This window comes from Doryrhamphus excisus, linkage group LG13, assembly GCF_037039965.1.
Source record: "Doryrhamphus excisus strain RoL-2023G ecotype Guam linkage group LG13, RoL_Dexc_Guam_v1.1, whole genome shotgun sequence".
Classification (NCBI taxonomy): domain Eukaryota; kingdom Metazoa; phylum Chordata; class Actinopteri; order Syngnathiformes; family Syngnathidae; genus Doryrhamphus; species Doryrhamphus excisus.
The window spans coordinates 12,733,074-12,756,772 of record NC_136369.1 but is presented as its reverse complement, the minus strand read 5'-3'; the positions used below and the strand labels follow the sequence as shown (position 1 = coordinate 12,756,772).

General features: G+C 41.7%; 2 protein-coding genes across 9 annotated transcripts in view; one reads left to right on the top strand and one right to left on the bottom strand.

The window, feature by feature from the left end:
- Positions 1-8,459, bottom strand: part of pax6b (paired box 6b) — a 33,857-nt gene extending 25,398 nt beyond the window's left edge. For 3 of the 7 annotated variants that reach the window (XM_078795815.1, XM_078795811.1, XM_078795810.1), the window contains exon 1: positions 2,345-2,803. The gene's annotated coding sequence lies outside the window, so the exon portion shown is untranslated. Of the gene's footprint in view, positions 1-2,344; positions 2,825-7,622; positions 7,764-8,207; positions 8,251-8,387 lie in introns of those variants that run through there. The other 4 variants (XM_078795809.1, XM_078795816.1, XM_078795813.1 and 1 more) reach the window with 4 other exon arrangements.
- Positions 8,460-8,544: 85 nt separating this feature from the next.
- rcn1 (reticulocalbin 1, EF-hand calcium binding domain) lies at positions 8,545-14,897 on the top strand. 2 transcript variants are annotated; one of them, XM_058088939.2, is made up of 6 exons: positions 8,545-8,998; positions 10,270-10,451; positions 10,541-10,719; positions 13,202-13,262; positions 13,362-13,561; positions 13,755-14,897. In XM_058088939.2, exons 1-6 carry the CDS (start codon positions 8,775-8,777, stop codon positions 13,860-13,862), a joined length of 954 nt encoding a protein of 317 aa, XP_057944922.2. In that variant the 5' UTR covers positions 8,545-8,774; the 3' UTR covers positions 13,863-14,897. The 2 variants fall into 2 exon arrangements, with proteins under 2 accessions (XP_057944922.2, XP_057944921.2); XM_058088938.2 differs by having other exon boundaries at positions 8,547-8,998; positions 10,270-10,463; positions 13,755-14,896.
- The last annotated feature ends 8,802 nt before the right edge of the window (positions 14,898-23,699 follow it).

Here is a 23,699-nt window from a genome sequence, read left to right as displayed (position 1 = left end):
TCTTAGTGTAGCTGTGATGAGTTCAAGTTCAATACCAATGACTCCACACTTACAATTTCACGTCACATTGATGTTTAGGTGTAGGGGGTGGATCCATATGCAGTGTATAGATGTTTGTTTTTATATTTCCTTGACGTGTATTGATTTGAGGACAGCTGTTGGGGAGGGGGTTGACGCATGGAAGCCCCCCCCCCTCTCGCTCACCCCGCATTAGTGTGATTCCTGCGCATTCATCCTAAGAGAAAGACCCATAAACACATCATCAGCCTTTTACGAGTGCTGGGAGAAAAGTTGGATAATCATAGTTTTAATTTTTCGGTCAATAATAATGGCATAATACGAATAGGCAGAACAGTTTAAAAATTGTACAAATTATGCAAACTTGCGTTTTTATAAGTCGGTACAGGAGGACTTAGACAATTCAACAATTAAGTTTGTGTGCTGATGTGAGCCAAAGAACAAGTACATTGTTGTTGTCACACTATGTATTAAAACTATGGTGTCAAGCTATGAGAAACAAGTGCCCCCCTCCCCCCAGGATGAAATGCATTGTAACATGTTCTAAGATTTTCTTCAGATGGCTGAGCAGATGGAGAGACATTTAGCCAGAAACCCCCGCAAAGTTCCCTTCCTGCTCAATCTCCAAGGAGGTCGCACTTTGGCTTCTCCACCTCACGCCAATATCTTCATGATAAGGTGCACCTATATTTAAGATATGTATGTCGACTAACATGCACAAACATAATGCAAAACTCATATCAATCAAAATAACACTGAAATGCCCAACAATTGACATATAGATTTGTAATATCCCATTTAGGCTGACTTGTGTTTCTGCTGAAAATGAATTATTCTAAAAAATAAAATGCCTACATGTGCTTGCGCACATAATTGAGATTGCATAAAATGGAACTCAAAGCACATGTAAAGAGTCTGGACTAATACTTTTGAAAATAAGCCACGTCAGGACTGGTGAAGAAAAGCATTTTTCAAGCTGTGCTCCGTGGTCGCCACTTATGGACCTTTTCTGCCCCCTAGCGGTCAATCACAGACCTACTCTATAACTCTTCACGTTTGAATTATAAATGACCTGCTGTGTGCATTTATTGAGTAATATAATTATAAATGGTTAAGCTTTCAATTATAACGTTATCATTTGTTTGTGGTGAATGGTTTTATATTTTCTTTAAAGTTCTGTTCATGTTTTTCCTCACCTTTTTAATGTGCCTACAACCCTGGGAAGATGAAAATATTGTGTTGTTTAACATACTAAATAAATCAAGAGGCATATTACGTTGCCTATGTATCGTAGTTTGAAAGAAACAACAACAAATCAGCTCATATAGCCTACTGGTGCTTTAAAAAATACACAAACACATTAGAAGGCTTGTTTATTAATGAACTTATAGGAGAATTGTGAGAAACATCTCATAATTCTTAAAAAAAAAACATTTGTGGGAAGTTATTACCCTCTGGCTAGAGCCACATGATTCATGACTGATGATGATATATTGAATAATAAGCTAACTTTTGAGGACACTTAATGTAAATTCACTATTAATAATACATTACTGTCTTTAAAATGTGTTTTAATACAGACAGATGTTGCCTTTTAGGGATTTGTCTAAATTTATGACAAGAATGTAGGGTGGGGGAGGGGGAGTATGAAAAAAAAAATCATCTCATAAAGGAATATGTTAGTCATAGAGCCTTCGGGGTTGCATTTAAACACATTTTCTAACTGTACTAATTGTGGAAATCCTTTAACGATATAGGAATCATTCAGACAGATTGTAAACAGTGACCATGCTGGCTTTAAAACTACATCACTCACCTCCAATGGTTCTGCTCCAGGTACAGGCGGAGGAGACTGGCTATTAACTGAACTATGCCAGTAATGTTAAAAGAATGAGTCTTAATTTTCCATTTGGTTGCATAGGGAGAAATGTCAGACGGGTTGGGCTGAAATGGTTGTTTTAATTATTAAGGGAGGAAAGTGACAGCTGATGAATTTGTGGAGGAATTCAGCCTTGATCAGCCCTATACTATGTGAATGATTAGCCCTGTGGGTATATTAGCTTTTTAAGGAGTTACAATGTTGTATAAATACGATCAAATGTCATAAAATTTAGTGTTATGCTTCAAAATAGCCAATAAGTGTCATAAACATCACCATTTGCAATATTTTGTTTTGGAATGTTACCGCAATAACACTCTTTGCAAGGAGCAAGGCTGGCATTTACTTGACAATTTCTGCCATTAAGTGCAGCCTTTAAGTGCAGTGTTTTTATCTACACCTAAGATAGCGAAAGGCCGAGACAATTTAACAGGCAATTTAACTGACCGTGTGTTAGTGAAGCTGTCTGAGTCCCAGTCTCTGCCAGAGCGCCACGGCATGATGGATGTAGGCAGTCTGGGCTGTGTGAAGACAGACACAAACACATTCACAATGCTGTTTAGCGCACAAGGTACACAATGATACACACGTTTGCCCCGCCATATTTCCCCCCCAATACAAACACATATGGGCTCATCAACAGCCAAGCCCCATTTCCATTAAGTCAACATCTTGTGCTGGTGGTTGGAACAGAGCGGGGCTGGAGTCAGGTCGTCCAAATCCGTCAATAAGAGGAGGCAGAGGCGTTTGTCATCCTCCTCTCTGGGCACCATCCTCCTGGAAGAGGGAAGGGGGGACAGAGGGTGGTGCAACCATGTAGCATCTGGCCCTGCTAGCTCCAGCTGCAGAGTGAGAGGGGGGACAGGAGCTGTGCGGCAACCCGTGGGAGACACTTGTGCGGCAGCCAAAACCTCCTCAGCGCCATGTCTATGGGATGGAAGACAGAAGAATCACATCAGAAGGTACACAGAAACAATGCGAGGGTGCTTGTAAGATTTGACACTGAACTTTAGTCACGTTGTAGTGTAGTATCAATCAAATATCGAACAATGATGGCGGTCGCATGTCCTATAATGAACTGGTAGCATTACAAGCACATTTTTTTAACAAACCAAACATTAACCTCTGCCTACATTATGATCCATCAGTCCGAAGCACAGCTATTGCACATCACAAGTAGCACACAAATGATGGGCATCTTTCTAGGAGACAACAAAAAAGATTTGCTGCCATCTCGAGTTCTCCCTCTGTATTTTCTGGTATGGTTCGGTCAAATAATGCAGAATTGTACAACCTCAGGGTTCATCTGTTTCACTGTATTCAATTCTATCTCAGGTCTACATAGACAATGTGGGAATGACTATTACATGTAAAGTGGGGTAAGAAAAAGAATGAATTCCAACTGAAGAGGGAAATGTCACCCAAATGATGAGCCATAAATCAAAGGCCACAATGACGACACCCAACGCCTGAAGACAGCCCTTACCTTCTAGCATCATAACACAAATGACGATTAAGCCAGCAGCGGACATTTAGCACCAGACGGCGTTGTCTCTGAGGGAAGTTTGTCAAAGGATCTATTGCTGATTCAGAGCCTGGGTACGCCGTTTAGTATTAGCACTTCATGCCCAAGCGTGCCCCCCGGGCTTGTTCTCCGGCAACGTAGTCCCACTGATTGTAGGAAGAGATCGAATTTGATGTTTGGAGGGGAGAGATGAGAAGTTCACATGCGTTATTCCTATTGTAAAGTGTGACCTTTATGGGGAGAAGATCTCGGGGGCTGACGAGCCCCTTCGCTCACTGACGTGTCCTCTGGGATTAATTAACCTCATTCTTCCAATAGCCTTGTGGGATTTGCATTTCAGATTGGGTGACATCCTGCGGGGTTCTCCGTGCTCTTCCACTCTGATCACGAACAGGTGTAAGCTTTTACAAACACATTTCGTCATTGTGTTCTGAACATGACTCCTCACTCAAGAGGTGGCTCGGAGGACGATGAGCCACAATTCTTAAGAGGAAGTCAATTCTAGCAAAAAGTAAGCAGTAGAATTCTGTACCTTTTCCATTGCATGGGATTCTCCCACACATTATTATGGTTAGCCGGACAAGCAAATGAAATTAGCGACACAGATCACAAGCATCTGTTTGATGTCACTAATGATGTGTCAAGGGGGGTTTGCTTGTGTACCGTTGTTATAGATGCACGTCCGTACAATGTGCTAAATGTCATATTCCCAAAAGATACAGCACAGTTTTACAAATCTTTCTTAAAACTGCACCATTAATGTCAATCACGGCAGCGGAACGCCAGAGGCTGCCAGCTCACACAACAAGCGCTGGTCCCTGCAGTCTTGTCATGGCTATCCTCAGACAGTCCACCATAACAGCTCCAGCTAATCTTCTTTTCATAGTCTCCATTACGACCTGTCAGGACATAAATTCACAGTAAATGGCCACGTTTATTAACACGGCACTAAAACAGCACCCTTAACTGTTCTGGCTCCTCGTGCAAATGTTAGCGTAATAACACTGACCAGGGGAATCAATTAAGATGTGGCATAAAATGATGCCTCCTCACACACACCTCTTGACAAACGGGGCCTGACAATGACAATTCCACCTTAATACGCCTCCTCAAACATTATGTCTGCTGTTGATGACCTCCTTTGAAGACCTATTCAGACAAACACTTGCTCGGCCCGTATTTCCAGCGAGAATAATGACGGCAAGGGGCCATGCTTGACAGAGAAGAGCATCTACACAGCCTCCAGTTGGGGGCCTTTGCCATATAACAATATAACGCAGTAATTACTAGATCAAATCTTCTCAAATTGAAGCAACGCTGTTCTGTGATCCCTCCTATACTAATCAGCACACCGAGGTATGGCCGTCCAACTATAAATTGCTGACTTAATTAAAACCAGGACCCCTCTGTCATCTAATTACAGGGAGAAAAGGTTATTACTTCAATGCAATTTTCCAAATATGATTCCCTCGCAGTTATTAAAGGCCTGGGTATCATTTATTGTTTCAGATTTTTCAATATGGAAATGGCCCCAGTGACAGACGTAATGACTCGGGGAAAACGCTTCATCTCGATAGCGGCCTGGCACGGCCATTTGTCTGAGATAAGTGGAGCGAACAGGAACCGGGGAAATGTCACGGGAGGCATCCAATGATTGCCTCCACTTTACAGTTGTCATTAAACAGAGCAAAGGTTTCTTTTCTCCTCTGTGGCAGCACTGAAAAGTTTATTAATCTATCCAGAATAGCGGGGGCGGTGAGTTATTAGAACTATGAAAAGTCCCAAAGACAGGGGGGAGGGAAAAGGTGGAGGGTAATTGTGTCATGAGAGACATATATTCGCTGTTGTTGGCAAATAAACATTCTTTCTCAATTCCTTTGGATAACGCTAAAACCTGGGGGAATTGAAAGGCACCCAAAGAACACACTGACAATTAGTTAATTCCTGGATTTACAGTATGAAAACACGGGAAAGCTGTCAACAACATTAAAACGTAAAACTATGTTTGTGTATATTCTCAGTCATCCAGGTCATGGTCATCCGCAAAAAGATGCAACTGCTCTCTTCCTATTGATTGAAGACATTTAGTTTTTACAGAATGTGAAGATACTTCAGAGTACGAGCGGTTATCAACTCTCTGGGTCGTATCAAAGCGACTAGAAGTTTTACTATAACTTTTTTGAAATACCCAACATTGCATGGTGTCCCGAAAACAGTGTTTGACTTTAGTGGTTTCACGGCAATCACTGCAGTTCGGTATGCCACCTAGCTAGAACTAGCCACGATTGTATAACAGAACTACAGGCTAAGGAAAGGCTAACTAACAGTAACTCACAATAAATAGCTGAGAGGTATTTTATGTTCTATTAATCTTGGTATTGCATCTGTAATTGTAATTGCAACCGAAAGGGGAAATCACTTACCTCAGTGGTTGAGAAAATTACGGCGAAATTAAAAATTTCATGGCAAAATCACAGACAATTTAAGTAGTTGTAAATGTTTAATTAACAAGGATTGTTATGGAGGTGTTAACTCAAACATCACAAATAAGATTTACAACCATACAGCTGTGTTATAGATGGAACTCTTAAAATTCAGATGAATATATAGTGTTAAATGAAACTAAGGAGCTTACAAATCAGAAAACAAATCATTAGTAAATGTCATGAATATAATCTCCCATCTGTGGTTGCGAGCGTGGGCCAGGGGAAGGCCACAACAGAAGTGTATGTCCCGGACACTAATGCTGTGTGTCTCCCACCATAGGGTTTTCTTAATTACATTAACCAAATGCCTTCTGCAGTGTGTGTGTAATGTCATGGTTAACTGAACATCCCTGTAGCTGCGACCCCCCCCACTCTCTCCACATGCTTTCCTACAGTGAAATATTCATGTTGAAAGCCACACTTTTACTTCCTCTCTTTTTTTGGCAATGTTGCTGTTGTCTGACATAACCTACTAACAGTTATTGTTTGTTTTAAAATTCATAAGAAATTTAAATTCCACAGCTAAAGTTTCGGTTTATAATCAATCATCATGTTAAATATCAATACAGTATCTTCTATCAGTAGTCACAACTTGATAAAACTGTTCCAACTACAGTTTTATTTTTGTAACTCTAAAAGACGACATTTCACATGGGGGTGGGTTAAAAAACACACTTTTGTATTTGGTCATGTCTGCAAAACACACTGATTTGAATTGACCAGGCAGTACTAATTTAAATACATTAAGTATTCATTAATTGAATAAAGAGCCTAGTTAGCCTCGGGGCCCTTTTATAAACTAGGGTGTACTATTTATGCAAAACACCAATGTGCCATGTGCTGGCTTATTATGCTAATGACGAATGGCAAAATACACGTTTCTCCTGCCCACGACCGAGGATTAGGCATGGCAGCGTCAGCAAGTTGTTTGGAGGCTACGGACTCTGCTCCTCCACATTACAGCATGTTGAGATGCCGATGGGTAATGTGATTCTTCTGCCAGTAGATATGATAACACCAACTGTCCAAAGCAAACTCTTTTTGTGACTCGCTGAAAACACATCAGATGATCAGATTCACCAAAAGTGGATCACATTCTCCCTTTATTTGGGCCCAGGCGCTGAGCAATAGAGGTGCAATGCTTTTTTCCTGGTCTTTCTTTTATGATGGACAACTACTTATTCTAATCACTGCATTACAGAGTAAAGGCCCATAAAGGCGACTGTTACAATAAGATAGATAAGGACGTTTTTATTGGCTCACCATACACAACAATTTACTCTATGTCTTTCAAAAGATATTGGAATGATATGGAATTTTATTTGGGCTGCTCGAGGTGGGTTACAGTGAAAAACGGCCTAGACGTAGTGTTTGTGTATATAGACGTTTAATTTGGGGTTAACTGACTGGTTGGATCACTACAACATTTGCAACACAATTATATCACGTGAAGGAGGATGCACAATCAAAATAATAAATATTCACTTATTTGTGGTATAGAAATACCAAAGGACCTTGTCGTTGGAGGGCTTGCAGGGCTTATGGGCTGTGGTGCTGGTGTGGTCCTGTGTGACTGTTGTTATTGGTGGTGGTATAGTTTGTAATAGGGCTGTCATTATAGTTTTTAATTATTATTATTTTTCTGTTTTATTTCAGGTTGGGCATCGTTTGAATTTGAGTGATTCGGTTCATTTTTTGCAGAATTTCAACTAACCGTTTGAGCGCTGTTGCACACTGCACATCCATCTTCTATGCCGCTTGTCCGCACTAGGGTTGCCAGGGTATGCTGGAGCCTATCCATCGCACAATCTCCATGATTGAAATGGATCAACACAAACACTTCCTGACGCTTCTTCTTTGTTGGTGTTGTGGCCATTTTTTCCAGTTGGCAGGATGGTCGATCACCGAAAGTAGGAAACAAAGTTAAAAAAAACAAGAGCAATTCCAGGAGAACCACAATGTTAGGCCTGGTTCCCATATGCCCGATGGCCAACCCTTGTTTTGATTGACCCTTCAGAGAGGTACAAATTTAAACAGCCGTTCTAATAATAAACTCATTTTAACATTAATGTAATGTAATTATTTGACCATTGTTTGATTGGACTGTGTCACAATATTGTACTTACTCGCCTGAATCATACATTATGGAAACCGTTTGCCATTTGGAAATATGATTGATGAAGAGTTCAAGCAACTAGCTAGCAAATAGTGAGGAAATTGCCACAATCAACAGATTAAACAACAAATAGATAGCACAGGTTATTGAGCAACAAACATTTTCTTACTTGTATGTACTCACCAAAAAAAGCCGCCACATCCGTTTAGAGGCCTGTTAGCTTGCGCTGGAAATATGATTGATGAAGAGTATAAGCAACTAGCTAGCAAATAGTGAGGAAATTGCCACAATCAACAGATATAACAACAAATAGATAGCACAGGTTATTGAGCAACAAACATTTTCTTACTTATATGTACTCACCGAAAAAAGCCGCCACATCCGTTTAGAGGCCTGTTAGCTTGCAACGTGGCGCCGAAATTCCTCTCGTGAATCACCGACCAATGCTGTGTAAGCTTACAGAGCACTGAGGTGAGCCCCTCTTAAAGCTTCGCTGTGATTGGCGGCTGAAAAAGCGACCGGAAGTCACCGCCTGTTTTTTGTGCCATCTCTACAAACGAAGTGGGTAGTGTCGAATAATTCAAATTTAAACCCACAGAGACTTTGTGGACATCCGGGCTAAGTTGTTTCATGTGGACGAACAGTTAGCACCACAGGGGCGGATTTAGAGCGGCATCGGAGAAGCAAACATCGCGGCTGGGCTACATTAGAGGGGCCTGCTTTGAAACAGTAGTTTGTTTTCGATCCTGAATGATGGGGGTCTTCACCTTAATGTGCGCCTTGCTTCTGTGGACCACCATGGCCTACGCGAAGCCCACGACGAGGAAAGAGCGAGTCATTCACGAAACCGATCTGAATAAGAGAACACAGGAGGACAACAACAGCTTCCAGTATGACCACGAAGCCTTCCTGGGCAAAGAGGAGGCCAGGACATTCGACCAGCTCACCCCGGAGGAGAGCAAGGAAAGGCTCGGGTAAGTGAGGATGGTTTCAAGCCACAAGTTTTTGTAAATCACGCACAATTACTCAACACCACTCCAGATGAACAAATCTGCTGCGTGTAACTCTTCATTAATATTTGCTAACTGCATTACAAATATGTGCAGTGCATGCCAGCGAAAAAGCCCACATCATTATTATTATTATTATTATTATTATCATCATGATTATGCCTAGGGCGTATTCCCACACACCGTTAAGGACTTACTTAGTGGAAATCACAATTATACATCGTCATGAAAGGCATTGTTGTTGCTAATGAACAAAAGTCACATTGACACCCTGTGTACAGTTTTCTTTTCTATTTTAATGACTTGTTTGCTCCTACGTGGCTCAAAAGGGGCTCCTTGTGAAAGTGGGAGGACCCCTGGTACATCACAACGTGGCAACTTTAAGTCTAAGAATACTTGAGTTTAAAACTGGTCTGCTGGCACTCCCACTCCAGCTGTCCTATTAGAGCTCAAGTCTTCTCTTAGTTGGTAAAAATAGATAACTTGTCCTATTGATAATATGTATTTAGATTGAGATTTGACATGTTTTTTTATATGTAACTACAGTGACCTTTAAGTGTTAGTTTCATGTACAACATGTATGAGCGGAGTAATCGGATTGTGTTCCCTTGTCATGTAGGCAAATGACATACTTGTTTTTATTGTCTTAAAGAGATATCTGTAGATCTTGGCGTCCCAGTTTTAACCGTCATCCAGGATGTCCGCATAAAGGGCAAGACCTCAGTTCAGTGAGCCTGCATTATCTTTTATGTGACACATATTCCAAAACCACCAACTCTGCATTCAGTAAGACCGCAAGACTTCAGCAAACGGTGTTTTACTGTTTTTAGGTTTCACCATGAATGCTCTTTGAGAGTTAAGAATGTTATAAAGCATCTTTAGCTAGAATCGTCCATCCCAGGTAAGCTAGAACCTATCCCAGCTGACAGAAAGGGGACATCCTGCACTGGTTTCCAGTCAACCCTTAACACCTACATTCACAATTTAGAATCTCAAATTAACCTAACCTGCATGTTTTGGGTGTGTGGGAGGAAGCCAGAATGCCTGGAGAAAACCCACAGCAGTACAAACTATACACATACCTGTAGATGCTCCAATGGAGATTCAAACACTGCTCCCCGGACAGTGAGGCAGACATCGGTGGTTGAACAGTGGTTAGGAGGTGATTAAATCTTTAGTGATGTAAGCACACTATTACAGTTTAAATGAGTCTTTTTTTCTCTCTTTGCTTTCAGTAAAATAGTAGAGCGGATCGACAGCGACTCCAATGGCCTCATCACCACCGCAGAGCTCAAAGCATGGATAAAACGTGTCCAGAAGCGTTACGTGTATGAGAACGTGGCAAAGGTTTGGGCAGATTATGACCTCAACAAAGATGATAAGATCTCCTGGGAAGAATACAAGCAAGCCACTTACGGTTACTACCTCGGTAGCACACACGCTTTTCTTTCACTTTCCTGATTAAACCCAGTGTATGTACGCGTTTAATTGTCCTTGTATTCTCAGCTAATCCAGGCGAGTTTGATGATGCAACCGACCAGTTCAGCTTCAAGAAGATGCTTCCACGTGACGAGAGGAGGTTCAACACCGCTGATCTGAATGGTGACTTGGCAGCCGACAGAGAAGAGTTCACATCCTTCCTGCATCCTGAGGAGTTTGACCACATGAAGGACATTGTAGTGCAGGTAAGCATATGCTCACAGTCGTCCCTCGCTGTATTGCAGTTTGAATATTGCTTCCTCACTCTTGCGTTTTTTCAACAACAAAAATGTATAAATTATTGCCATTTCATTGAGTGCAGAAAAAAACAATCCACTCATTTTGTGTGGAAGTGGTACATTTTTGGCTTCTTTATCCTCCTTCCATATAATCTTTTTAGTAATATTGAATCCTGCTTGGCAGAAATTCACTTATCGCAGTCAAATCTGACCCCAATTCACTGTTATAAACGAGGGACAACTGTATTGGGTGGCTGATAGGAATACTCGCAAATAATCCAGAAGTCAAAGCCTATGGCACGCTTTCCCACCCGTAACTACATTTGTAGAATTTAATCAAGCACGCCTCTCATAAGTAATTAATGACATCCTCAACGTTCCGTCATAGAAGTAATCAGAGCAACTCAAAATAAGACAGAAACTGCAGAAATACTGCAGTATAGAAGTGATCACACAAGCAAATGGACTAAATAAGAAATGCTTGTGAGTGCATGCCTGGGGGGGGGGGGGGGACAATAACAAATGACCTGGTGGTAGTATGTCATTAGATTAATTTGTTGTATTTCGATACGATCCAATTGTAATTTCATGTGGGTCATGGTAAATAAAAAAAAAAATTTTTTTTGGAGCGTGTCCAGTGGGATGTACAGACTGTCCCATTTAACGCTCAATCTTTAAATATGAATTTGGCCTCACAGAGCAGTTGCGTGGGAAATGTTTCGCTGTGAGGCACTATGCCGCATGTTCATAAAAGTTGTACTACCCATTTGGCAGAGTTAATTATTAAAAGGTTCATTTTTATGATGTCACTACTGAATAGTACTTGGGAACTGTTCAGCTTTGTGGCATCTCTGGATAATAAGTGGTCAGTTGGCCCCAGGAGTCATATGGTCAACATCTTACACTTAGACATAACATGTGCTTGATTACAGATAAGCAGCAGCCACACACTGGATTTGTACATTTCAGTCATAGTTTTGGATAACTAAAGATGAGTTGCTTGTCACGATAACAGATTCAGCAGGATGACAATTGTCCCGCAAATTATTGCCCTCGAACTATACTATTGTCAAAGTTATTTTGAGCGATCTTTTTCATTAATGTAATAATAATATATGCCATAATGATGAAAGTACGCCGTGTCAAAAGCTACTTTGATTGCCATTGTAATTGATTGTCAATGCAATGACGTCAAGACGTCTCGATTAACTTTTAGCAACTTTGTGTGTGGAACGCACCCTTTATGTTTAAAGGAGTGTAATATTTTTGGGAGTTAGGTCAAAGCTCAATGGTCAATGTTTTGAATGCAGCAACATGCATTTGATGCACAGTGAGGTGTTAGTCCACCATTTGGTGTTTATTTCATTGTCTTTGTCACAAACCTTCCCATGTCACAGAATGGAACTGAAACTGACATCAGATTGTGTTTTATACACAACAGGCACAAAGATAGTATTTGTGTAACACACACAGTGCATGCTTGCTAGCGCCCAACCTCTAACCACGGGGACAGAGCGACTGAATGGCTGACACGCAATGGTTGTTCATTCAGCTATGGAACCAACACGCCCAGGTGTTGAGACAGATGAGTGAAACCTCATGTCATTCAGCCTGTTTGGTGAGAGAGAGCGAGAGAGAGAAGGAAAACAAATCAAGGCCAGCAAAATGATGGCCTACCACCAAGACTTGTCCACTGTGCGGCCGAGTGATCTTAGAGCTGCGGTAAAATATAATAAACAGTAGTATTACAATAACTTATATCAGAAATCCTCATCAAAAAATGTTTTTATTGTTTATTCTCATGCTCTGATGATAGCACAGCAAGTCAAACAAACCCACCCATCCACCCTGAATGTTTGTATTGCATGCTTATGAAATGCGCAAGAGATTGTATCCAGCGCTGCGTAGTGCACTAAAGAATACTTTTGTCCTTGACTCTTCACACGCAACCTTTCGAATATTGATGGAGCTTGTTTATTATTAGTCAGCTATATTCTACACGGCCATTAAATATTTAGCCAGGTTCAGAGAGGGCGTCTCACCTACAGGAAAATATGCATGCAGTGAGTTTATCGCATGTGTAGATGAGTGCGTGTGTTGCAGCCCAGATGTGTTGTCTTTAAACTGAGCACGTTGGCGTGTACTTGTTAACTAATGACCAAGGCAGCTGACACGCCTTTACGGCATAGTTAATGTCTGACAGTGGACAAAGACATCTAGCAGAGCTTTAAGTGTTTGTTACACACTAAATGTGTGTATGGGGGGGTTGGCCCTCATCAGCGGTGATTCTTGTAATTGTAGTGTCAGTGTGCCAGCCCAGCTGTAAACTGACCCTCGTGATGACTCGCGCTGCCGAGGGCTAACTTGTTTCCGCCATTATTAGTCAAAGTGAAAGTTCCAGCTGCTGTTGACCCTTGTTAGTGACATCACCTCTTCATGCCGAACGCAGGAAACCCTGGAGGACATTGACAAGAACAACGACGGACACGTGGATGAGGACGAGTATATTGGTGGGTTCAAGCAATACATTCTTTTGAATAAACAAACACAAATAAATGTGACCTTGCCGACCTCTGTATTTGATCATAACAAACCATGTATGATTTCAGCCGACATGTTGGCTCAAGAGGACGGCGGTCCAGAACCAGACTGGGTCAGAACCGAGAGGGATCAGTTTTCTGACTTTAGAGACTTGAACAAAGATGGTAAAATGGACCGGGATGAAATCCGCCACTGGATTATGCCGCAAAACTATGACCACGCCCAAGCTGAGGCTCGACATCTGGTCTATGAGTCTGACCAGGACAAGGTATGACATTATAAGAAACATCACGACCTTGGGGTGAGGGGTGGAGGGGGGGCTGTCATTATACATTGCACTGTATTCCTCTCCACTAGGAAGTAGGAAATACCATACTTGGAGCTTTTACCCCGCCTCTCCCCCAAAGCAGCTTTATCAGGATGTTTGAACCCTCTTGATAGTATGTTCCTTTATTTCTTAGGACCAGATGTTGACCAAAGAGGAGATCCTGGAGAACTGGAACATGTTTGTAGGAAGTCAGGCCACCAACTACGGAGAGGACCTCACTCGTAACCATGATGAGCTATGAGCTCTCACTTCAACCTCTACTGTGTGTGTGAGTGTGTGTGTGTGTGTGTGAGGTTGAATGACAGAATCTCAGACTATTGGTTGAAGGACCATCGGCTGTTGAGTGGGTTCTAGCACTAACGATATACTGTAAGGTCTTGGCGTGTCAGTGAATCGCTTTGTTTCTGACATTCAGAAGCAGAAAGAAGACTTTTCTTTCTAGCAGACGGTGCCTTCACTTCTTGCCGCCGTGTCGGCTTTGCTGCCTCACATCTGTTTTTACGCTAACTTTTTGATAACAACTTTAATGTGAAGCTGCAAGCTCCAAGAACTGATTTTATTTATTTTTAAGATTCAGCAAAGTGTCTGGAAACGGTTATTAATGTGATGTTCTTTGTTCGTACGGTAGTATTTCTTTTTAGTTTAGCCTACTTCATTTCAGTTTCAAGTCTATTTATTTTTCTCTTGTGTCAAAATAAAAAGATAATGCTGTGTTTTAACATTGTTTTTGTTCCGCTTAACAAGGTACCTAGGATCTTACAAACTGGTCTCAGTATGATGTGGTAAATTATGAGCGTGTGCCTCTTGGCATACTACTTTTTGAGCTCCTTTAAGATCAAGAACAAATGGATGTCGTCGACAGCGCTCTGCACCAATTGTCGTCTACATGCTCGTTCCCATGAAGATGCAGAGCGGAGCTGACTGGCTCTTGCTGCTGGCTGTTGCGGTTCAGAACTGTGCGATGTAACTGAGAAAGCGTCTCTGCCACCCAGCGTGTCCCCTCTGCCTGCTCATGTGGAACATATGGATATATGTGTGCCACTTAACAAGACAAGTCAAGCGGGACCAATGCGATAAAGCTCATTAGGAACAAGGGGACAGGACGATGCATGTGTTGTTCTGCTGCAATGTAGGAGGAATGTGCCAACACACCATGAGCAATGTCGGCAATGCTTGCTTTTTCTTTGGACTCCATGGAATTTATATGACGTTTTCCGGCGCTGAGTGTAAATAAATATGATTGATTTACACAAAGCCCGCCTCTCGCCTGAAGTCAGTTGGGATAGACTCCAGCACACACTAATGAGGATAAGTGGCATAACAATAGTTGGATTGTTTACACAAATGCAAAATATGTAAATATTGACTTTCCACATAAATGCTTCGTAATATGACAAATATAGAAAATTGCAACTAATACTATTTTTCTAGTTAAAATAGCCACCCCCCTACTCCAACCTCGTAAGACTTGTTTACGAGTGGTGTAGAAAATGGATGGATGGATGTTGCAATGTTTTGTCTTGTTTTTTTCCAGTATGCCATACATGTGAGCTTTACAGTTGCCACCCCTCTTCTGTAGGCTGAGGTTATATTAATCACATCAACGATCACATACTCATGCCAGGGAAAAAAGATTATCACTGTTATATGTCTGCAATTTGGAGCATAAATCTCATCTCTCATCATATAAATTGACATTTTGTGAAATCTATATTACAAAATTTATTTTTATACTAAACATATTATAAAATAATTCCAATAAATAAGTTTAGTAATGATCTCTGTGTGGAGTTCGCATGTTACAAAATCATGCGAGGTTAATTAGAGACTCCAAATTGTCCATAGGTATGAATGTGAGTGTGAATGGTTGTTTGTCTATATGTGCCCTGTGATTGGCTGGCAACCAGTCCAGGGTGTACCCCGCCTCTCGCCCGAAGACAGCTGGGATAGGCTCCAGCATACCTGCGGTAGAAAATGAATGAATGAAAGTCTTGTAATGGTACAGTTTTACTGAGATATTGTTTAAATTGGCATCTGCCTCGTTTTAGTTGGAGTACACGCTGCTAATTGCAGAAACAAACAACTTCAGTGCTATTTCTACTTTTGTTAACAGTTCAAACCTTGCTGCACTCTATTCTATCCTAATTTACATGCACACACATACACACACTGATCTAGTCCATTGCCTCTAACTCAAAGCAGCGTCCTTACTTACATCTGAATAACAAGTCAAGCCAAAACACTAATAGACTCCCCCTGAATAGCATATGAGGCTTGTCATGCGTCAGGCTGCATCTGTGTGTGTGATAGTGTCGTCTCAGTGAAGGTGGGTGAGTGTGTGATAATTAAAGCGTGCCCATGCACGCTGCCCTGCCTCATGGCCATGTTTAACAGCCCTCCTTTTCATGATGCCTTCCCCAATCATTCACCGCGCGTGTGTGTGTGAGGTGATGTCCTCAGACGTCTCTCATATGAGCGTCTGCCTTCATCGAGTCCTCTACGCTGATAATAATGAACCCTCTGGGTGGGAATGGACTCATCTGCTATCTTTTCCTGTAGTATTTTTTATTTATTGTGATATTGTACAGCTATTTCCACTAATTAAAAGCCAGGGAGCGTTACTTCATCCTCTACTCCTTTGGCATTATGTCTTCATAACCTGCTGTGCTTTCATATTCATTTCTTTATATGCTATCATTTTTTATTCTTTCCACCCTGAGGACTTATTGAAGTATGATAATACATAATAGCAACAATTAAAATATGTATGTGAAGATTGTGTTTATATTGGGCGAAGCCTTAAAAAAAGACATTGAACCAGGTGGCTTAGTGGTTAGTACACCTGCCTCTGTCATACAAATGGAGTCGTTTTTCTTTCTTGAAATGCTGTAGTCATCCTTCGCCACTTTGCAGTCCAAATTTTACTTCACGCTATCACGTTTTTTCAAAGCTGTCTTCAAAATCCTGCTGTTTTATGGCCTATTCATGAAGAAATATGCATATTAACACACATTTGATGTATTATTTTGACTAAATTAAACATTTTCAAGCATAAAAATGGCTAAATTTATATTTAAGACATACAAATATGCTGTGAATGATAGTAGTATTCTACATTGGTCACATGTTCAGAGGAGCAACCTTTTACTGCAATAAAAACCAGCCTTTCTAAAGTGTTGTGATCCTGTTTTATGGCCTATTCATGAAGAATATGCATATTAACACACATTTGATGTATTATTTTGACTAAATTAAGAATTTTCAAGCATTAAAAAATAGCTAAATGATCAAAAATTCATATTTAAGACATTCAAATATGCTGTGAATGATAGTAGTATTCTACATTGGTCACATGTTCGGTGAGACATTGATCGCCAGAGCAGCAAGCTTTTACTGCAATAAAAATTGCAATACTTGCAATAAAATTTGTAATACTGAAAAAATTACAGTATTTTCCATACAGTATGGAATATGTTGATTTAAATATGCAAACCCAACAGGTGCCACAAAATGACTTCTCTTTAAGCAAGCTTTTCTTTCTGTCACTCACACCAGCATTTCTAAAGTGTTGTGATCTTGTTTAAGCCTTTGATATGTGGAATTGTTGGCATGTAAACAGGATCATTGCAAAACTGCAAAAAGGCAAGTGACCTTGACCCCTCACATGGTTGTTCTGAGTGTTATCATGCGGTGTCGAAATATGTAAGAGTTGAGAGAACGTGTGACTGTATGTGCGTGCCATAGCCATGTGGGCTAATTCATGTTTATACTGCTTTGCCATCAATATTTTATGACCATCTCTGAGGCAAAACTGCTTGCCTTGCCATCACAGGGGTTTTACTCCCTCTGGTGGCCAAAAGGTGAAACAGCTTTTAACTTATCTGATAGCTACTGTAGAGCAGTGGTCGTCAACTGGTTTGGCTGCGGGGCCCACCAACACGTCGTTATGACAACCCTAAATGGGGAAAATGTTTATAAAATATCTCATAGGGAATTAAAAAAATGAACAACTCCAAATGTGACAACTTAAGCATCTGCTGTGTAATATAATAAGCATACTAGCAGACTGACACATTGAACATCTTTATGGTCTTCTTCTATGACAACAGTTCAAGTAGTACTACCGTGCGTTGTCGCCACCTTAAGGAGTATTAAAAAATGACAACTCGTTGCATAAAAATATCCCCTTCAGAATAAAATCTCTGGATTATTTTGTTTTTTTGCTTGACCGACGGGCCACACGGTGGCGAGTGGTTAGCATGTTGGCCACACAGTCAGGAGATCCTTGGTTAGATTCTCCTCGAGGCATCTCTGTGTGGAGTTTGCATGTTTTCCCAGTGCCTGCATGGGGTTTTCTCCAGGCACTCCGGGTTCCTTCCACATTCAAAAAAACAACATTATGTCAATCGCTTTTGTATTGGAAGCTACATTGTGTCTATTGATTCATGCATGGAAAAAATTGATAAAAAATGATACATATTGTAGATGTTTTCCACTTACATTATATGAATGGAGTCTATGTTATCCCAATGAGGCTGATATCTTTGGACAAAATGCTTCTCTCGCTCCATTTGTCCACATTTGCCCTCCTCCTTCCTCTGGTCCTCTCCTCCCGCCGCTCCAGCATCTGGAATCCTGTGGGATGGAGGAGGAGGAGGAGGAGGATGTGTGTGTTTCATCCCGCTCTTCCCCAGGGGGTCTTGGTTTGCTTTGTGATCTTGAATCTCACATGATGGAAATGTATCTAATCCTGTTAGAGGGTGAACATCTTCCAGTGGGACACATGAGAGACAGCAGGAGAGAAGATAAAAGAAACAGGGGGAACAAAATCATCATTATATGGGTTTATTCTACATTGGTGTGTTTTAATCCTCATGGGAGTCGCCTCTCAAGGTTGCCGTCTTCCTCTCCTGCTCCCCGAGTGAGAAAGTTGACCCTCGAGGCTCCATCTGAGCTCCAGGCCCCTCCAGGCCTGAGCATTCCCAGAGCACCACCACACCGGGGCCCCTCAGGCTCCGTGTTACACCACAGGGAATAGAAACTCGGCCCCTCAGACTGTACGGAGGTCTGCACACGAGACCCCGAGGCTGTCTGGGAATACCGCATGCCTGACTTAACACGCCAACAAACCCTGACAGCGCCTCCTGTTGTTGTAGAGCGGTTCTTGCATGCACACAGGACCTCCAAGTCCCCCTTTGAAGTTGTCCTCTCTCTGGGGCTTCATCCTTGTTGATGGTCCCTTGGGTTTCATGGACCCCTTGAACTCCCCCAATTCACCTCCCACCCTGGGCTACATGTGCACTGACCTTTCCAGCACGCGGACGACAAATAACAACACTAGCAGTCGCATGTATGATAACACATTTGGATGACTTCACTGAAGGATAAATAACATGATCATATATCATATATCATAGTAATGCATCTTTTAAGTCACCTGTGGAAAACAGTCAAATGTTTCTTCGGGTACTCCGATTTCCTCCCACATTCCAAAAACATGCTAGGTTAATTGGTGACTCCAAATTGTCCATAGGTATGAATGTGAGTGTGAATGGTTGTTTGTCTATACGTGCCTTGTGATTGGCTGGCGACCAGTCCAGGGTGTACCCCGCCTCTCGCCCAAAGACAGCTGGGATAGGCTCCAGCACCCCCCGCGGCCCTCGTGAGGAAAAAGCGATAGAAAATGAATGAATGAATGAAAGGCCTGTAAACGACTCTTACATCTACCATTTGGGGTCCATGCTTTTATATATGCAACAAGTGGTACCAGACCACTTCTTAGAGTCGGAGCTTTTCCTTGTCACTCACATACTGACATTGAAAATATGATTATAAAAAACATTTTATTTACCCTAAATTAGTGATCATTTTGGATGAAATGAGTTTTCCCCATATTGGCCGGGTTCAAGGTGGCATCCTTAGCTTTACCGATGGCTTTACTCCTGGCATTCAGGAGGAACTCAGAGTAGAACCGGTGCTCTTCTACATTGACAGGAGCCAGATGAAGTGGATTGGGCATCCTGGACGCCTACCTGGGGAGGCATTCAGGGTGCATCTGACTGGTAAGGAGGCTTCGGGGAAAATCCAGGACATGTTGGGATCTGCCAGGAGGAGTTGGGCCAAGTGACTGGGGAGAGGGAAGTCAGGGCTTCCCTGCTTAGGCTCAAGTCTTTAGATGGATGGATGGATGGATGGATAGAGAGAGAGAGGGAGAGAGAGATGGATGGATGGATGGATGGATGGATAGATAGATAGATAGATAGATAGATAGATAGATAATGTACATGTATACTAATACTATTAATATACAACCAGAAAGACATCAGAATCAGGTTTATTGCCAGGTATAGTTCACACGCTAAATTTGTTGGTTGGTGCAACAAAAAAGAAGAAAGAAAAAATAGATGATATAAATATGCATATAAAAAAATATAACAATGAGAGTGAGTTACCCAGCATACCTTGCGGCTTATTAATGCCAGTATTGTTTTACATTCCTAGCTTTGTTGTGTAAATTAGTGTCCAGTTACCTTGCACAGCTCTATCTCTCTAATATGTTTTTTTCTTTATTTGGTGCGTTTGAGTGGATGGAGCCCGTGTACCACCAGTCATACTTGTACCACAGCTTGGGAACCGAGACAGTACTACAAAGATCCGGTCTTCCGGTCCATTTTTTGGCAGTGATGCCATTAGGCCTGCTGTCTTACAGATGCGTGAAGCAGAGCGCTACCAGGTGTACGTCACCTGAGATTACCCACGCCGACACCCCCTCGAAGGCAAGTGGCCAGCATTACAGCTGAGGGGGCATCTGGTGATGGTGGGGGGGGGGTGCAGTGTGCAGAGCGTGTTCATTCATTTTGATTGGTGCTAACATTTGGCAGAATGACACTACTGCTGCGTACAGTCGACATCTTGATTTTTGTTTATTACTGTTTTTGAACAGTGAATTTCCACAACGTAGGAATCCTTATTTCATATTTTTGCAGTTAGAGCATACAGAAACCTTCTAAATAAACATTATTAGCTCCCTCTTGACATGGAAACACTCCTTTATGCTCGCATTACCAAATATAGTAACAGTAAATAAGCCATTTAAGACATAAATAAGACTACTGTGCTCATGTGTGCTGCTGTAAATGTGTTCCGGTGCTAGAGGAGCCGAGTAGGGGGCGGACAGGAAGTGATGTTGGGGGTTCAGAGTTGGGATTTCAGAGTGGTGTGGGTTACAGCCGCAACAGTAGCCAGTGTTCAGGATTATTGTGCGGGTTGTGAGATAATTCAAACAACACTTTATGAGCAAGTTCATTGGTGAGTGTGAGTGACAGGAAGAAAACCTTGGACTTGCTTGGACAGAAGTTGTTTGGCGCCACCTTCTGGTTTGGTATGTTTAAATCCCTAAACATCTGAATATAAGACGACACATCTTTTTGAGACCTGTTTCTAGTCTTATAGTCTGGTCTGCCAACAAACAATGATGCTTACTAGCACTTAGAGGCGGCTATCAAACGTGCGGCCCGCGGGCCAAATATGGCCCGCAGGACACTAGTTTGAGGCCCCTGCCCTGATATGAAAGTTTAATGTTAGTGCGGCCCGCGCAAGTTTGATATGGATGCTGTATGGTATCATGTACCCAGAAAAAAATATTACGTTTGATTAATGTTCATGTTAAAGGTTAAATAACTGTTAATAGTTATCCTCCCTATCCGTGTGGAAGTGGTAAGTTTTTGGCTATTTAAGTTTAAAGGAAATAACTTCAAGGCTACCGTTTAGGTCGCTAGCTCTCCAGTTTGTGAGTTAGCATGTGTCTCAAGACTCTGCAGTTGCGCAATATGTTGTAAATAAAAAAAGTATGAATGTGACTATAGTCGTGTTTTGTCATGTCTACAGGGCTCTAATAATGCTTTGTTCATTTTAATCTGAAAAAAATAAGTTTTTATTATTTGCCGTTTTGTTATTATTATCATATTTATTTATTACTGATTGATTGACTTTCTTTATTCTTGATTTGTTTATTTATTTTTCATCTTATTTTGTGCAGAAAAATAAAAATTAAGATATTTGAGTACAGTTGAATGTTTTATCAGAGCTTTTATTGTAGAAAATCGGAACCAAAGCACTGAAAAAGTTTGTATATTTTTCTGTTTTTAATAAATGCGTTTTTTTTTTGGAAAACCTGATGCGGCCCAGCCTTGCCCAGACCCTAGCTCCAGTGGCCCCCAGGTAAATTGAGTTTGAGACCCCTGACTTAGAGGGTAGACTGTGACATCACCATCCACGAAAAGGCCTGGCACGTACATTTGATAGTTTTCAGGTGTTTCTGTTTCTTCCAACATTTACTCTTACTCTGAAACTTTTTCAATCAAGCATCTTCCGAAGGAGGTTATGAGATCAATGCAGAGGTTAGCATCTCTTTGAATGTTAGCGGTAATGACTGAGGGTATTTAAAGGCACGAGTCTTTGCAGCCTGCAGTTACCAGTGAAGCGGAGTGAGTAAAATGTTCAAGTCCTTCTGATCTCCCTCTGCCCCCTGCGGAGAGAGAACAAAGGCAAAAAAGTGCTTCTTAATCAAAGTGTGATGGATTAAGAAGCAGGAAAAAAAACACATCAAGGAGATGCTATACCTCATGGCCATTATGTGGATTGCAAAAACAAGCTGGATCGCCACTTCAGGTGAACATCTCATGACCCTGAAATGCTGGTGAAAGTTGGATGACTTCAATTGTGGTACAGGAGCTAAACAAACCATGTGGTTTGCTTTGCGTGTTTACACCACCACTTCCAGGTACATGACATCATTAGCCTGCAGAGTGCTGACATTGGCACATATTTTATTAATCCACACGCTGCAGCTGAATCGTCTGATCTCCTATAGGCCGAGTCGTCCCCCAGCCGGCCTTCACGATGCATATTTGATGATGATGATGACTCTGAGAGCCTCTTTCCTGTTACTCACTTCCGTCTACATTAACATATTTATTGTGGCCACTTTGTACAGCATTGAGGACGACAGTGAAGGCAGCATGAGGTGAGGTGAGGAAATAAATGAAACCATTTGTTGTAGTTTCATGTGGTGGCTGATACTGCCATCATGTGGTTCTTGAGTGGAAAAGGATACACGGTCCAGGCCTGGTTATCATGAGTTGACGCATGGTCTCCGACTCTCCGGTGGTATCTCCTTCCCAGAGACCTGGATGAGCATGATTAGGACAGTGATGGTACAAGGTGACATCCCAAAATTATTGATAGGATTCAGGGGGGTTATTTGTGCCAAATAACACGTTTGTATGTCTGTTTCAAGTGGTTACCACACAGGCCTCACAGCTAGGAGACCGGAGTTCAATTCCACCCTTGGTCATCTCTGTGTGGAGTTTGCATGTTCTCCCCGTGCATGTGTGGGTTTTCTCCAGGGACTCTGGCTTCCTCCCACATTCCAAAAACATGCTAGGTTAATTGGCGACTCCAAATTGTCCATAGGTATGAATGTGAGTGTGAATGGTTGTTTGTCTACATGTGCCCTGTGATGGCGGGCGACCCCGCCTCTCGCCCGAAGACAGCTGGGATAGGCTCCAGCACCCCCGCGACCCTTGTGAGGATAAGCGGTAGAAAATGAATGAATAATTTTTTGCAGCATTCAGTCACCGCCACATCATAAAAAACATGTCAAAAGATAACAGTAGAATAAACATTTTATGAAATCTATATTACAAAATGTATTTTTATACTTTTATACATTTTTAAATATACTATAAAATAATTCCAGTAAATAAGTTTAGTAATCATCTCTGTGTGGAGTTTGCATGTTACAAAAACATGCTAGGTTAATTGGCAACTCCAAATTGTCCATTGGTATGAATGTGAGTGTGAATGGTTGTTTGTCTATATGTGCCCTGTGATTGGCTGGCCACCAGTCCAGGATGTATCCCGCCTCTCGCCTTAAGATGGCTAAGATAGGCTCCAGCACCCCTTGTGATCCTCGTGAGGATAAGCGGTAGAAAATGAATTAATGATGTTCACTTCCTGTGGGTGTAATGGTCACCCGTCTGAATACTTTTGTCGATATCATAAGGGTAATAGTGCA